Here is a 14,266-nt window from a genome sequence, read left to right as displayed (position 1 = left end):
ATGCCTCCATTCTGCATAGATGTATCGATGTAGCTATTGTCTACCATATATATTGTCATCCTGTTTGCCGATACAGAGAAGTAAGTTTTTCCCACAACGCTCAACAATGAAATTGTCCTAAACTGTGAGAAGTCTTTTGAATTTTTTTTATACAATTAATATATAGATTAATTAATTCTTTACTTTAAAATTTGCAAAATTATTTCTTAAACATTGTTTCCAAAAAGAGCAAGTGAAGGCAATAGCTCACATAAATTTACTAAATGGATTTTGCTAATTTTAAGACCATACAGTGCCATATTCATTTGTTATTGCAGAACTTATTTTCCTTTAATCTCTGATGGAGAGTTGTCTGATACATCTCTTAATATCATATCAACATCTATTCAATTTATTTCGTTGATATTCAAGAAATATGTTTTTTATAAAATGTAGGCATTTTAAGCAAACATCCTGTATTTTTATTCTTCTACATGTTTTCATCTGGAATATTGTTGGAAGTTTTAAAATCACTTGTAATTTTAATGAAACTACAGTATCACAATATGTCCCATTTGACATATTCAACCTAACATGGGCCATTCCCAAAACATATACAAGTTCGTCTAAACAAGTGATCACTCTTCAACAGATCCTTCCATTGGATCACCAGTGAATGGTGATGCCCGACTTAAAACACATATTATATTCATTATTACTCTGAATATCAACACAACAATGTTAAATCTGTACATTTGCAAAAGCAATTTGTTTTATCTTCCCTTGCTGGAATTCAAATTCATGCTATTGGCATAACACAACAACATCGCCTCAACTGTGTCCAGCGCTCTACCACTCAGCCACCTAGACTGAACTAAAATTTAAGCTTTTGGTGGCCTTGTGGGACCTTTCCTCATCAGTAGAATCTAATTTTAACACAATACATGATATATTAGGCATGTAGATGGAATTAAATGCAGATATATATAGATATGACTTATATCAACACCTTCCTATAAGGCATTTGGATGCAAAAAAATCTTAGTTGGAAAGGTTGTTGTTCATCTCTTAAGGATGTATTCTTCTGACGTTTCAGTCTTGATGAAATCCCTTCGTTCGTTCTGGAATGATTTACAAAACATGTGATACAAGTGGAACATATCAAATGCATTTTAAAATGTTATAATCAAACTACTTCTGTGAAAAAAATTGTATATTCACAATGAGAAGTTTTTCAGTAATCATTTTTTTTCAAATTTTACGACCAATCAAGTCGGTCTTTTTAGCCAAAATTTTGAGAAAATGTGTGAGGAGTACAAGAAATTATTTTACCAGAATCAGGTACATACCATATATTTTTTTTCTTATCAAATTTCTTAGATACCAGGATGTACTTTTCAATCATTTATAACAAATAATTGAAATAATATGCGTTTTGTTTTTAAAACTGAAATAAATCACAAATTTACAAAATATGTAAAAATGGTAAAATTGACACAAACAAGAATGTGTCTCAAGTACAAGGATTCCCCAACCGCACTATTATTTTCTATGTTCAGTGGACCGTGAAAATGGGAGAAAATCTCTAATTTGGCATTAAAATTAGAAAGATCATGTCATAGGGAACATGTTTACTAAGTTTCAAGTTGATCAAACTTTAACTTCATCAAAAACTACCTCGACCAAAAACTTTAACCTGAAACAGGACGAACAGACAGCTGAACCAACAGACAAACTAACAGAGAGACGCACATAACTAGATATCATTGAGATGGAAGCCATCTCTGTGGGCCCCGCTGTCAATAACGTTGGGTAAATAAATATAGTGTGAATCAAAATTGTAAGCGATGGACAGACCAACAGACAGACAGACCTTTGACCTAGGAAATTGTACACACATCATGACACACCCTCTGGTGTTGGTTAAAATGGATGTCAAGTATAATATTTGAAATCAAAACGGTTCCCAAGATATAGAGCGGACACAATCTTCAACTCAGGACACAGGGTTGTCAACAAAAACCAAAGTTTTTTTTACCTTGACCTTTGACCTAGGTACATACATCATGACACGCCCTCTGATGGTGGTTAAAATGGATGTCAAGTATAAACTTTGAAATCATAAAGGTTATCCAGATATGGAGCGGACACGATCTTTACCACAGGACACAGGGTTGTCAACTGAAACCAAAGTTTTTGACCATTACCTTTGACCTAGGCAGTTGTACATACATCATGACACACCCTCTGGTGTTGGTTAATAAACATGTTAAGTATTAAGTATAAAATCAGAACGGTTATCTAGATATTTAGCGAACACGATCTTCATCACAGACACAGGGTTGTCAACTGAAACCAAAGTTTTTGACCTTGACCTTTGACCTAGGAAGTTGTACATACATCATGACACACCCTCTGGTGTTGGTTAAAATGGATGTCAAGTATAAACTTAGAAATCATAAGGGTTCTCAAGATATAGAGCGGACACGATCATCACCACAGGACACAGGGTTGTCAACTGAAACCAAAGTTTTTTTACCTTGACCTTTGACCTAGAAAGTTGTACATACATCATGACACGCCCTCTGGTGGTGGTTAATAAACATGTAAAGTATAAAGTATGAAATCATAATGGTTTTCTAGATATGGAGCGGACACAAAGTTAAAGTGTTACGGACGGACGGAAGGACGGACAGACAGACGGATGGACAGACTGATCACTATAGGGCGACCCGACTTTTAGTCGGGGCCCTAATAAATGGGGCATAGATAGCATCAAAATATGATAAAGCTTTCTTATATTAACACCTTCCTACATTTTTTTAAGTTAAATTTATTCAGATTGGTCCACTTCATTTTGATGAAAGTATGACATGATTTAGGCTTTTCGACAAAAGTCAAAGGCTCGACAAAAATGGATAAAATGATTGAGATGAAATCACATTCAAAATATCCACAATGAAACATATTTAAACAATAACATCATAATTGCAATAATTTAATATTAAATAATATACAAAGATATTTTTCACATTCCTTATAACATATAACAACACTATAACATGTTTTAACATTTTTCTGAAGAAAAAATAATACTTATTTGAACAATTATTCACCAAGCTTTTCATTTGTATTGAACTCACAAACTAAGAAACAAAGCAACATATCTTAATGAGGAATGTTAATAGTCAATCTCATTTATCAAAAGCATAACAAAATTAGGAAATTTAGGTCTATAAAAAAATACACATAATGAGCGTATGCTACATCTATACCTAGCCCTACTTCTGACACTTTATTTCATCAGTCATAACATCATTTCGGATATTCTTAGTGTATATAATCTAAAAAAGTGTCTTCTAATGCATTAACTCTGGCAATACATAATTTGATATTATCAAAATTAAGAAGCAACCCAACCTATACAAGACACATCAATTCAGTCAAATTAACATGAGTTCCCCAAACATGTAAACCATATGTCTCCTTTTACAAGGATATATTTTTTTGTACAAAATTCAGTTAGTTTTTAATTTATAAATAAAAGTTCACAGAGCATGAACATATTTTTAAATTCAGAATTTAAATGTTTTTATTACATAAAGAATCCACAAAAAATATATTCTGTGCATGCCCTCTAATATTTGTATTTTATCATGTATATAATCATAATGCCATCAAATGAGATCCATAAAAATTACAAAATGTAATAGGCCATTTAGCATTATTGCTTTCTTGTGTGCCATAATGAAAGAAATAAACAACAGCAACAGAAACATAATGTCATAATTAAAAGTAAATTGAACAAACTGTTGTGAGCAAGCTATCAATATTCAATAAAAAAAAATATTTATTAAATAAATTCAGAATATTCTTTTGATGTTCTTTGATTGCAGTATACAGCAAACTACAAGACCCTTTGTCCATTAAATTTAGGACATTGATATAAACTGAAAAATCTCTACATCCAAAAATTAAGAGAATTTCTCAAAAAATCTTGAAGCTTCAATTACATATTTATCATAAAATTTTAGCTTGAAATCTATATTCAGAAAAAAACATGCAATTAAAAATTGATTCTTTGTGTTATGAAGTAACAAACAGAGAAATAACTTAGATTGTAAATGGAAGTTGTTTACATAAGTTCACTTGTATCCTTAAGGTAGCACAATACAAAGATTTTTTTACTTCCAATCACTAACCTTTAAAAAGCTGTAACTTTCTTATGAATGCATAGAAAATAATAAAAGAGGTATATATAGATAGATAAAAGATTAATCTTTTAAATGAATGCAAAATTTTTATTATGCAATCATTGTGTAATCAATTATTATGTAATTAGTGGCAAAATCTGGGTTAGTTCACTTGAATGAATTTAGCTCTATCATCTCTTTAACTATACAGAAAATTTTAAGGAAATCCTAATCAACACATCATGGGCTTCAAAAGGGTGTCTCAGATTGTCTCTATGTTCTTTCATTCTCTCATAAATCTCTAATTAGTGTAAAGATTCTAACCACATAAAAGAAGATAATGTTTAATTAGGTGTAAAATTTGTTCTATACATTCTATCTGAAATCTGAGACACCCTTTTGATAATGGCCCAAGGAACAACATATAATAAAACCAAACCTCTAGGGATACCAATGCAGAAGCTAATTTCATTTGAAAGTGGAAATTTGGTGAAAAATATTTTAGACACAGTTATCATTATAATTGGTTACATAAGTGTTGCATAATACTAACATTGCATTAATGTGAAAGAGTAATTTGTTAGCTATCCAAAACTACCACTTTTATAAATTTTCAAGCATTATTAAGAAAGTTACAGCATTTTAAAACTTTGGATTTGGAGTTATAAATCTTTGTATTGTGCTATCTTAAGAGAGAAAATCAATCAAATACCATTAAAAGAAAAAAATTACAAATCCCATGTATCATCTCAAACTTGAGCATTTCTCAACTGACATACAATGTATCACAAATATCATTCTTCAGAAACAGATTTTTGTCATTTCAAAAATTCCCTGTATAAGATTATCAAAATCCTATAGTTAAACTAGAATTCTTACAAATGATATTTAATGTTAGTCTGAAAAAGGTAACAATAAAGTCAAATAATGTATGTGTTGCATATAAATAACGAAAAATATCAACTCTCCCATCTGCCCTATCTTTCCTTGATTAATTAAATTAGCCTCTTTATTAACCCATCCACCCACACCAAATTTCTAATTCAAGTTCAAACCACAGTTAATATCACTCCATCACATAAAATAGTCAAGCATTACAGTAAAGACTTTGAAAAGTCAATTATTAACATTCAAGACTCTCTGATATTTCTCTATCACACATTGGTGTAAAATACACATGCTAACATTTCTAGGTCACATTATAGTGTACAAGAAATTATCTGATAAAACATGTTTACATTTTATCTATCACACATTGTTGTAAAATAACCATTAAAAAATGGCTTTCATAAAAAGCACCATTTAATCTCGAACTGTTGTCACTTATTGAACCATTTACACATATTCTCTCTCATGATCAATGTAATACCCTGTAGTAGAGGTCACTTTTTAGCACAAAGGACATTTGACTTATTAATCATGTTAATCATCATCACTGTCACTACTACTTGATTCACTTAGTCTCAGATCTTCACCTGTAATATCAAATATAGTTTGTAAATTAATGGACAATCAAAGTAGTATCTCCTTTCATTTCAAGTTGGTTACATTACTTCTCTCCAGTAGACTTCAAAATACAATCTTTAACAAGCATGTAAAAATCTAAAACTTTAACTATCAAGTGTGGGAAAGAAGTGTATCTCACAGGCAAATGCAAGAATTTAAACCTGTAATCATATAAGACAACAGCCCATAGTCTGCTCAGGATGTAAAGGCCAAGAAATGATTCTCAAATTATTATTTGCAACTAGTTCTTCCACGAAATATTGTCACTTACTGGAATATAGTATTGGTTCACTTTAGTAAAGAGCAATAAGTTAAAACAGCTAATTCCTTTAAGTGTATGTAATATACGGATTTTATAATTGTCTTAAGCTACATGTATTTCAACAAATTTTAAAAGTATGTTTTCTTAAAGAATGTCTTTTTCAATGGGTAAATTTGAATAAAGTTGAACTTAAATGTGTTTTATATTTCAAAGTTTAGTATGACGTCCATTATCACTGAACTAGTACGGTAAACATATTTTATTTCGGGGACAGGACACTTTCGGGTTTGGGAGTTTCTGGCTGCATTGAAGACCCATTGGTGGCCTTCAGCTGTTGTCTGCTCTATGGTCGGGTTGTTGTCTCTATGACACATTCACCATTTCCATTCTCAATTTTAATTAACATGATTGATCTCTTGTACATCTAGTATCAAAGCAAAATTGTTCAATATAAGTTACAAAATACTTACTCAGAGATGAGACAAACTGTGTTGGTCTAGGCTTAACCACTGCTGAGACTGTCGGCATATTAAACAGACCACCTGTTTGAGCAACTTTTTCTTGACTAGGGTTTTCTGAAGAAAAGAAACAAACATTAGACCAAATTAGTCTCTTTTATACACTATCTATACTAAGGATACAAAACATTTATATTCATCTCAAAAATGTAATATAAGTTTTCTTGTGAACTTTCACTGCACTCTTTTAACATAAGGGCATCAGATTTAAATATAAACATGGGAAGATGTGGTATGTTTGCCAATGAGACAAATCTCCACATGAGACCAAATGACATAGACATTAACAACTATAGGTCACTGTTTTGTCTTCAATAATGAGATTAACCCATTACTCATCGTGAGTTATAAATGGCCCTGTAATAACAAAATGTAAAACAACGTTACCAGCTAGCACGAGCATTAACATCTTAAATTCTAGCTCAAGAATTATAAATTACTAACTGGTTAGATCTAGTATCAATGTTTTTTAACCTCAGAGTTCTAAGTATCCTAACTTAACAGTTTTATGTGGTTAACTTACTTGGTTTATCTTCTGTTTCAGAATCACTATCACTACTGGAAGCATAACTACTGCTATCATCACTTATTTCACCAAGACCAAAAGGACAGGCATCTGAAATATTTACAATTAAGTGATCTTAATAGTTTTATTCAATTTAACAAAAAATCATTTCATCATTCACCCTGGTATGTTTCGTATCAAATCTGTTGATGTTTCTTTGATCTGCCACTTTCAAGCAAGCAGAATTTTTATTATCATATAAGTATTACTGTGACTCCATTTACCAAGAAGTGTGTTGTTTATTTTTAGATACATAATAATTCAACATAAACAACATAATGACTTATAACTTAAACTAGAGGAAACAACTTTTACAAGAGCACTAGAGCACAGCTGAAATAATTTAGCAAATCATCAATGATTACCTTGTACACAAATGATTACCCTTTGAACTATGTGATAACCTTGCATACATATGACTACCTTGTGTACATATGAAAACCTTTTATACATATGATTACCTTGTATACATATGATTACCTAGTGTACAACATATTAACCTTATGCATTACATGATTACCTTGTGTACATTTGATTATTGTGTGTACTACATTTGATGACTTTGTGTACTACATATGTTTCTGGAATTATTTTCAGCAGATTTCTAACAAGACTTAAAGTTTGGAATGCCAATATAAATATACAAATAGACAATAATCTAAAATGACAATGTCAATATGGGGGACATATGTACATGTATAACTGTTTATAAAGTAAAATTTATGTAACACATTTTAAAGTTGTAAGAATTTATAAATAAACATTTTTTTAAGGATTATAAATTTACATGTCAACAGTACATTTGATATTACTTTTGGTATGAAGGTTCCAAAAACAATTTATCCCGTATTTCCATTCAATTTGTCCTTCTATAATTACAAGCAAACTGTTTATGAACATGATTTGGTAATTTTTCTCATGACCAAAAAGAAACATAGATGTACATGTATGGACTTGAAAAGCTTAGATGTGCTATGCACTCAAAAGTATGTATTGACAATTTACCTTTACTCGTTTCATCTTGTGGCAGATTGACAGGTGTTACAGAGGGAGAGTTAGTGTGTGATGGTGGACTGACTTGTGGAGGGTTTTTAGGCTTGACTGGAGAATTTTTCTGTCTGTTGACATCAACTGGAGTCAGAGGTCTTCCACCAAGTGCTGCTTTACTGCTTCCTTCAATTCTGTAATAAAGGTGCACAGATAATTCAACACAAATTTGTATAAAAATGTTTTCAAATTGAAATATAAAAATGTTAAGAGTTTAAATGAATTTAATCTGGGATAATGTCATTCAGAGTAGTAACACAAAAAAATAATTATTCTACAGCAGTAGTGATTTATCATATGATAATGTTTATTATTATACTTCATGTCAAATACCAGATTTTGATTGACTAATACAAGGGTGTCAATTTACTGTGTTACCCTTCATGGAAACGCTTGATCAAGTGTGCGCTTTATTAAACACGACTCTATCCAATGACAAATACTCTATCACCCTTCACAGAGACGCTTGATCAAGTGTGCGCTTTATTAAATACGACTCTATCCTATGGCAAATACTCTATTACCCTTTACGGAGACGTTTGATCAAGTGTGTGCTTTATTAAATACGGATGGTTATCTACAAGATGTCATAGTTTATCACTTTGAATTTTAAATTTAATCGACAGTAATAACAGAACATTCAGTATAATAAATTAAATAACACATATCTGAGAGGGTGATAGAGCAGATTGTTACCCCTTGAAAAGACATTGTCAACCTCGGCTTCGCCCCAGTTGACAATGTTTTCTCGGGGTAACAATCTGCTCTATCACCTCTCAGCTATGTGTTATTTATATAATGCTAGCCAATATTACATTCATATACTGTAATTCTTATTCTAATGCAATCCATAAATAAGAGGAGCCAAGAGATAAAAAGAGAACATTTAAAACTCATAAAGCATGTTAAATGAATGTTAAGATTAAGTTTATACATGTAATGACATGTATCAGTAATTACATCTTGTTGTGTAAATTATTACATTGTCCCCTTTGTCACTTTGTGTCTCATAAATTTAGTTAAGGTTTTGCTTTAATTTTCCATCTCTCAAATTATTTCATTGGTTTCAGACTTTTTAACTTTCTTACCACCCTGATGAATTCATTAAAGATCACATCAATATGTACCTCGTTTTTTTCAACTGTATGTTATTTGTAAGTTTCTCTAAGGTAAAAGTTCCTGTCTGATGATCTATAATTAACACACATTCCTTCAGACATGGTCGCTTGTGACCCTTATAAACTGTATGATCAGTCCCAGCACCCTGAAATGTTATTACATATATTCATTCATACTAAATAATTTTAAATACTAAAGGTTAGAAATATGGATATGTCATTTGGTGTCTTGTGAACATGGTGGAAAGTTGTCTGATTAGCAATCATACCACATCTTATTTTTATGAAATAAAATAACAATTGTTTACAAAATATTTTCTTTTAAATCTTTATCAATTTACAGAGTTAATTCAAATCATTGTATGTACATTGTAAGGTTTAAAGGTAATTATACTAGGATACAACATTTACAAGAGAAGAAACAGCTTTACATGTACGTACAAGCATATATTTTGTTATCCACTTTCAAACTATCTTACCTCGACATGGGGAACTGATACAGTTATTTGATGACCTTCACCAACTTCTACTGTTGAATCTTGAGTTGTATCAACTGATGCTGGCTTGAAATCATCTGTTAAAATATATTAAACTTATTCATGTAGGCACAGTAGACATAATAAAACACAGATTAGTAACATTGTTATTACCTTTATTGAGATATGTACCATGTAAATCTGAATCTTCTGTCTTTTTACAGTTCTTCTAAAAAAGCATGTAAAACAAAACATTGATCAACTTGCCTGCTATGTTTGCTTGGTTGTTTGCAAACAATAGGAAGGCGGAGTTTTAGTCTTTTATTATATATACTGGGATTTGATTGGACAATAAGAATTGACATGAAATTTAATGTTTATTGTTCAATCAAATTCCAGTTAATAGTAAACAAACATCCAAACAAATATAGCAAGCAAGTTAATCAATGATTTGTTTTGCATGCTTTTATAGAAGTGCTGTAAGGATGTTTCGTTCCCTTATCACTAAATATGCTTTGTTAGTGTGTGTTTCATGTCTACCACTAGTAAAACTGTACAAGGTACCAGGCCAGTCTTTCCTCACTCAATGGCTTAATAGCCTGTGTGACAGTGTGAGCTAATGATATCAGCTACCAAATTTGTTTCTAATAATACTTCAGTAAAGATTGTGGAAATCAAATTCAAACTATAGAGGTATGTTTCAATAAGACCAATTATAACTCCTACTTGTACTACTAGTAGAATTAAACTCGTGTAGCCAAGTCTTGTCTGTGTTTTCATCATAATGCTCCCTCAGATCATTTTATATAAATTGATCAATATTGTTAATTTTTCATTTCTTTAATATTTATGAAGACATTATATATTACTGGGACTTGACACTCACCTTTAAGCCCTGTTTCATTGTTGGGTCATTGCTAATTTGATCGTGATTGAACAACTTAGTTAATAATTGATTTGTTTTTCAAATGGGTCTATGATTTTTCATACCAAAATGACATATTGTTAATTTTCTATTCTCTGCTGTCCAAAATATGTAAATTAAACCCCAACGTCATGAAAGTAAAAAGGAAACATTATTAACTTATAAGTATATATACTGTAACAAAACAAAAGTCTCATGTCTAAGCAGATGCACCCATGAAAAGTTACTTCTTGTTGAATAATATTCCTGTTCAGAACACTCCATATATATATACATGTAACATATTTATATTCATCAGTCAGGGGACTTACTTAAACAAATGATTTTCTAAATCACTGATTCAAGTAACATTATTTCCATAAAGGTTGGAAGTTAGAGTTGTCTTTCTTTAATAATCACCTAAAAGTAGTACAAATTAATCACTAGAAGAAGAGATTTAATTTTTTTATAGCTTTAAATATAGAATACTAATGATCCAGGGACTAATTATGTTTCTAAACTTATCAGAACCAACATCTGTGTTGTCTAGGATGACCAGGTCATTTCAGGTGATGACCTTGTACTGAATTCTTTTAGTATAATTCTTTTAATAACCCCCACTAATTTCAACACCCCCGAACAGTGGAATTTTTATCGCGAACAGTAGAATTTTATTACATAATCTGAAAGATGAAACCTTGAACTTCACAGGAAAAATACTCCCACAGCTGTGAAAAATCTTTTAAGAAAGTATCAGTTCATTATGTAAAGCCATTATTATAGCATTTTTTCAACTAAAATAGAATTTTCAGGTAAATGATAGGATCAAAGCCTTAAGGCATTGGATTCCTAACCAACAGTTATTATTTCGGTATAAAATTCGATATCACCTTCAGTAGGTCTTGCTTTAACTTTGTTAACATAGTTATTTATATATGTATACACAAAAAATACTTCAAGAAGTGGAGGAACTGCCTCCCTGACTCACTGCAACAACGTATGATCTATTAACTTATCAGAAAATTATATACTATCATGCATGTTATTCAATCCATCTTGTATGGGAAAGGATTTGTATAGGCACTGCCTTTTGTCCGATCCCTTTGTTTAAATGTACATTTGATATTTGAACAATAAAATATTTTGAATTGAAAGGCATAAACCTTGCTACTTAAAAGAAGCAAAAAGTTCATATTTTTTTTAATTTTAGTAATTAAAAGATGTTATTAATAAGGTTCATGTGGACCCTATGGCTAAAATGGCCGTATTTTCACCTCAAAATTTTCTCTGAGTACAGGCAAACCTGTGCATCAGGAAAAGTTTTAAGGCATAGCATGCCCTAGATAAATAGAATTCAAATGCATTGTATGATTTAGAAAATTCATAACTTAACTGGATTTTGCCGTACACTTTTTTTCGTCTCTGCAGAAGATAATAAAATTATCAAACAGTTGAGTTAACCTTGATATGGTCCACTCAGATACACAGTTTAAATAACCAATTATTGTCAGGTATCTATTGTCCATCTAATGTCCATGTCAATTAAAAATGCTCACTTTAATTTTTACCTGTGGGGAAGTTCTCAAACCTGTTTCCCAACTTAGTTTATTTTGGCACCTTCTGGAGGAATGAAAAAAAGTGCACGGCAAAATCCTGGTAAGTTTTTATTTTTCTAAAACATAAAACATATATAAAATTCATTTATCTAGGGCATGCTATGCCTGAATTTTTTTACAGATGCGCAGGTTTGTCTGTACTCTTGGGGGTGAGTAAATTTGGGGGTGAAAATACGGCCATTTTAGCCATAAGGTCCATATGAACCTAAAACCTATGTGTTTAAAATTTTGAAAAAACTACAAAATTCCAATTTGTGACAAAACCTTGAATTTGCTACTCAAATAAGTGATTTAAGGTTCATCATAAGGAATTGAAAAATATGGCCGTGTTTACACCTAAAAAATTACTATGAGTACAGACAAACTGGTACATTCAGGAAAGTTTTAAGGCATGGCAGGAACTAGATATATAAAAGTTATATGAAGTCTACGTTTCAGAAAATGAAAAACTTACCTGCATTTTGATGTGTATTTTTTTCCAGTCTGCAGGAGATAGAAAAATAAACAGACACCCGAGTTTCATTTGATACGGTCCACTCAGTTACACAGTTTAAACCTGTTAAATCACCTATTGTTTACAGGTGTCTATTGTCCATCTATTGTCCATTTAAATCAATACTACTCACAACATTGATTATATGAGGGGAGCTTCTCAATCGTTTTCACTACTTAGTTAATTTTTGCACCTTCTGCAGGAATGAAAAAAAATGGATAGCAAAATCTAGAAAAGTTAATAATTTTCTGAAACATAAAATGCATTTAAAATTTATATATCTAGTTCCTGCCATCCCTTAAAACTGTTGCAGGTGTATAGGTTAGTCTGTACTCAGAGTAAAATTTGGGGTGTAAATACGGCCATTTTAGCCAAAAGGTTATGATGAACCTTAAAAATCACTTATTTCAGTAAGTCCCCTGACTGTTCATGTAAGAGCATTGTGAATTAAGAGTGATGAATAGACTATGGTAAAAAAATATTGAGGAACTGGTACTGTGCCAAAAATGTACAGAAGCATACTACCCACATTCAACATATATATCACCATGGTAATTTTATATTCTACTTTAGCAAGTAAACTGTATAAGTTTTTTTAAATGACTAACAGAAAGTTATGAATTCAATGGAAAAGGTAATTTAAGTGAATTGTCCATAATTTTTCGGTTTATTGCAACTAATATACAACTACACTGTATATTTCACAGGTAATTTTGTTATAGTAATCTCTGTGTGAAAATAACATATGGCATGATATTGATATCCATACTCACATCGGATTGAATGAAAAGCTACCTTTGATTTAGGATCAAAGCTAGAACCTAATTTCAATTCATGCACTTCATTATCGACTTGGAGACTTTTATCGCCCATGTTATGTAGTATTAAAATAATTCTATTACATCTTTCAAACTTTGCTAAAAAGTTACGTTTTATCCGTGAATACTTGCGTCTAATACTACCGGATATGGGACACGAAGAAAGGCTAAAAACAAGTATATATTTCTGATCTCGGTTTTATAAAACTGTGAATCACGTACATTCCAGCTGAAATCACTAGATATTTAGTAATCCTAGTAGATGGTGCAGTAAATATATTACAGCATTGATCCATTTTTTAAGAGACAAATGCCTGTGGTTTCAGACGGATTTTTTTTTTAAACTGGATGTTTTAAGTTTCGTTATATTTTGCTGTTGAGATATTAATATAAAAGGATGACTATTCCCAATACATATATCATTATTGGCATTAAACAAGTATTCATAATTGACATTTAAATTTATTGTTCAAACCTCGGACCATAATACAATGTCTGTTAAAAGCTTACTAGAGTTAATGTTGTCTCTCTTTGTATTCCTTGCCCACTCTAAATAAAGCCTATTGTAGTAATGTCAAACCCCGTTTTCTCAGGCCATTAAGCACAACCGGCCCATAAAGATAAAAAATACTCATCTTGACTTTTTTACATGTACATTTTTATCTACTTATATTAGTATTGTCGGGCTTACAGGAATCTTTATCGGTCTTAAACATTCTCATTATACTGAATGTGTTCTTGACACAGGCACTTGTCTCAGATTTTTTCCCC

The 14,266-nt window shown here is 31.2% G+C and overlaps 1 protein-coding gene across 1 annotated transcript; it reads right to left on the bottom strand.

Moving 5' to 3' along the window:
• Window positions 1-4,072: 4,072 nt before the first annotated feature.
• LOC134707116 (ELL-associated factor 1-like) lies at window positions 4,073-13,645 on the bottom strand. Its single transcript, XM_063566650.1, has 7 exons — window positions 13,451-13,645; window positions 9,668-9,762; window positions 9,198-9,334; window positions 8,029-8,204; window positions 6,982-7,074; window positions 6,411-6,515; window positions 4,073-5,647 (listed from the first exon to the last, which is right to left on the bottom strand). The coding sequence occupies exons 1-7, from the start codon at window positions 13,548-13,550 to the stop codon at window positions 5,595-5,597; spliced, it is 759 nt and encodes a 252-aa protein (XP_063422720.1). The 5' UTR covers window positions 13,551-13,645; the 3' UTR covers window positions 4,073-5,594.
• Between the last annotated feature and the right edge of the window lie 621 nt (window positions 13,646-14,266).

The sequence above is a fragment of the Mytilus trossulus genome, chromosome 2 (genome assembly GCF_036588685.1).
Source record: "Mytilus trossulus isolate FHL-02 chromosome 2, PNRI_Mtr1.1.1.hap1, whole genome shotgun sequence".
Taxonomy (NCBI): Eukaryota; Metazoa; Mollusca; class Bivalvia; order Mytilida; family Mytilidae; genus Mytilus; species Mytilus trossulus.
The sequence above is the reverse complement of the archived record's forward strand: the minus strand, read 5'-3'. Positions and strand labels throughout refer to the sequence as shown.

Excerpts from the sequence above, each read along its gene's own strand:
- LOC134707116 (XM_063566650.1), bottom strand. The coding sequence starts at position 13,550 with ATGGGCGATAAAAGTCTCCAAGTCGATAATGAAGTGCATGAATTGAAA. Across the intron at positions 7,075-8,028 it reads ACAAGATGAAACGAGTAAAG|ATGCCTGTCCTTTTGGTCTT; the intron begins GTAAATTGTCAA and ends TAAATATTTCAG. Across the intron at positions 5,648-6,410 it reads ACAGTTTGTCTCATCTCTGA|GTGAAGATCTGAGACTAAGT; the intron begins GTAAGTATTTTG and ends TTGATATTACAG.